Source organism: Watersipora subatra, chromosome 2, assembly GCF_963576615.1.
Source record: "Watersipora subatra chromosome 2, tzWatSuba1.1, whole genome shotgun sequence".
Lineage (NCBI taxonomy): Eukaryota > Metazoa > Bryozoa > Gymnolaemata > Cheilostomatida > Watersiporidae > Watersipora > Watersipora subatra.
This window is the reverse complement of record NC_088709.1, coordinates 12,116,230-12,118,298: the sequence shown is the minus strand read 5'-3', so window position 1 is coordinate 12,118,298 and position 2,069 is coordinate 12,116,230. Positions and strand designations below refer to the sequence as shown.

General features: G+C 38.1%; 1 protein-coding gene across 1 annotated transcript; it reads right to left on the bottom strand.

Moving 5' to 3' along the window:
* Window positions 1-328: 328 nt before the first annotated feature.
* LOC137387946 (alpha-(1,3)-fucosyltransferase fut-1-like) lies at window positions 329-1,072 on the bottom strand. Its single transcript, XM_068074463.1, has one exon. It carries the CDS (start codon window positions 1,070-1,072, stop codon window positions 329-331), a length of 744 nt encoding a protein of 247 aa, XP_067930564.1.
* Window positions 1,073-2,069: the final 997 nt, after the last annotated feature.

Here is a 2,069-nt window from a genome sequence, read left to right as displayed (position 1 = left end):
GCTATTTGCTGTTTTTGTGTATTTCTTACCTGAAAACGTGTGTAAAGAGCAGTTAGCATTTGAAGTTATGAATAAATTGCATCAGGTGTTTAAAAAGGAGAGAGGCCAGCAGTGCAAAATGAATACACGAGGGAAGACAAAGGAAAGATTGTATATTGCTACATGTAAATAAGGAGGGAGCTCAAATCATGCTTACACATCTGAGCTATGCTCATTAACAACTGCTAAATCTGATCTTTCGGCTCCCATAACTTTGATTTTGTAGTCAGAAAGAAGTAACAGAAGAGGCCATATACTTCGGTTGAATCCGGTTGCATCTATTGACATGTTATGACGTGTCATCTAATTGACTACTATTATAAACAAATGCCGAGTAAGTCACATTCATGTTTACCAAGTTCCTACAGTTGCTCTGGTTATTCCACTCATCTGCAAAGAGGTGACTCTGGGCAGCTCTAAGTGACTCAGGGTGATTGATACTTTCACAAAGACTACAAACCGTCTTCTTGTTGGTTTCTCTGGTTACTGTGTAGTTGTGGCGCCACTCATGGTACCTGTTATAAGCAGCGTCATTATTCATTAGATATTGGAGGTATTTCCCTAAAGCCTCTATTGATGAGAAGTTGTAGGCGTGAATAAATGAATTAGGAGGTGCAACATCAGTATACTCTTCAATTGATAAACCACCGAGAGCTACAGGAATAGAATAACCTTTGTTTTCTAAAGTCTTCCAAAACTTTTCTGTTATGTAATCTTTGCATAAAGAGTTTTCAAACGCTAAGTAAAACCGGTATTGCGAGTGCACCTTTGCCTCACATGTAATATCACCTTTTTTTGGGCAAGGCCTTTGATTAGTGCAACTTCCGAATATGTCTCCATTTACATATGTTAAAAGACGTCTCATAACCTCTAGTCTATTATATTGATGGGAGTCACAGTTGGAGACATAAGCGTATGCCCCTTTTGTTTTATGTTTAGCGTAGTCAGCAACACCCTCTGGAATATTCTCAGCTTTTTGTTTCATAAAGCCATAAGGAAAGTGGGCAGGAATAGAATCTCGTGAGTAGGTCATGCTTCCATTAAATAAGTTGATGACTGTTGAATCTGTTGTGAGAGAAGGCTGGTGATTCCTTGCTGAAAACAAACCAAAGTTGTCGCTGCCGTGCTATAGCTGAAACTTGTAGCGTTATTTGCGTATAATTAGGACCAAAGATGAGAACATCAGCTTGCTGTGCATAACTGATGTTGTTTAAACTGTGTCTGAATACACAATTTGAATATTGACAATCATCAAAGTTTAACTTCTTGCTCAAAGATGGTCCACTCCTATCAATGCTCAATATTAGCTTCATCTTTTCTGCCATCACTATTCTCTCAAAGCTCTTCGATTGTGTTTCCATTGTATTCCTCTGCTGTATGTCTTCAGTTGTACTCTGGGTAGAGAATACTTCACTTTCTTTTTGCTGATGGGTCTTCAATAAATCCTTATACATGTAGTTGTTAGTATGTCTATGTAATACAGCAGCAAGGCAGATGAAGATTATTACAGCGATACAGAACTTTTTCAAAAGAAGATTCATTGTAGACAACTCTAATGAGCTCTACTAGCTACTTAGACAGAACTTTACAAGCGCTTAATTATAGAAGGAATTGCCTCATGATGCTCACAACAAGCAGACAGCCTATCAGCGGCCTGGTTTATTCAGTGATATCATGCTGAATGGGGCTAGTGCTTAGTAATTTGAAGATTTGATGATAAGCATAACTCGTTGTATCAAAATGAAATTAAACCAATATTAAATTGTTACTGGCTGTTAACACAGAGAATGCAAAAATCTGACATTGCTTTCCAATAAACGCCATGCCTGCCTGCAGCTCTATAGAGGAATAGTTTCGCATTCCCATCAATGTGAATTGCATAGGGCTTGTCCAAACATGCAGGGCATCTGAACAAACTACCACCGGTAGCTTTAGATAGATATTCTGTTTCTTGAATCCTCCATTCCAACAGTGAATAGTTGAAAACATCTTGTTTCAGCATGAAACTATAAACAACAACACAACACTCT

Coding starts and splice junctions, on each gene's coding strand:
- LOC137387946 (XM_068074463.1), bottom strand. CDS start 1,072: ATGACCTACTCACGAGATTCTATTCCTGCCCACTTTCCTTATGGCTTT.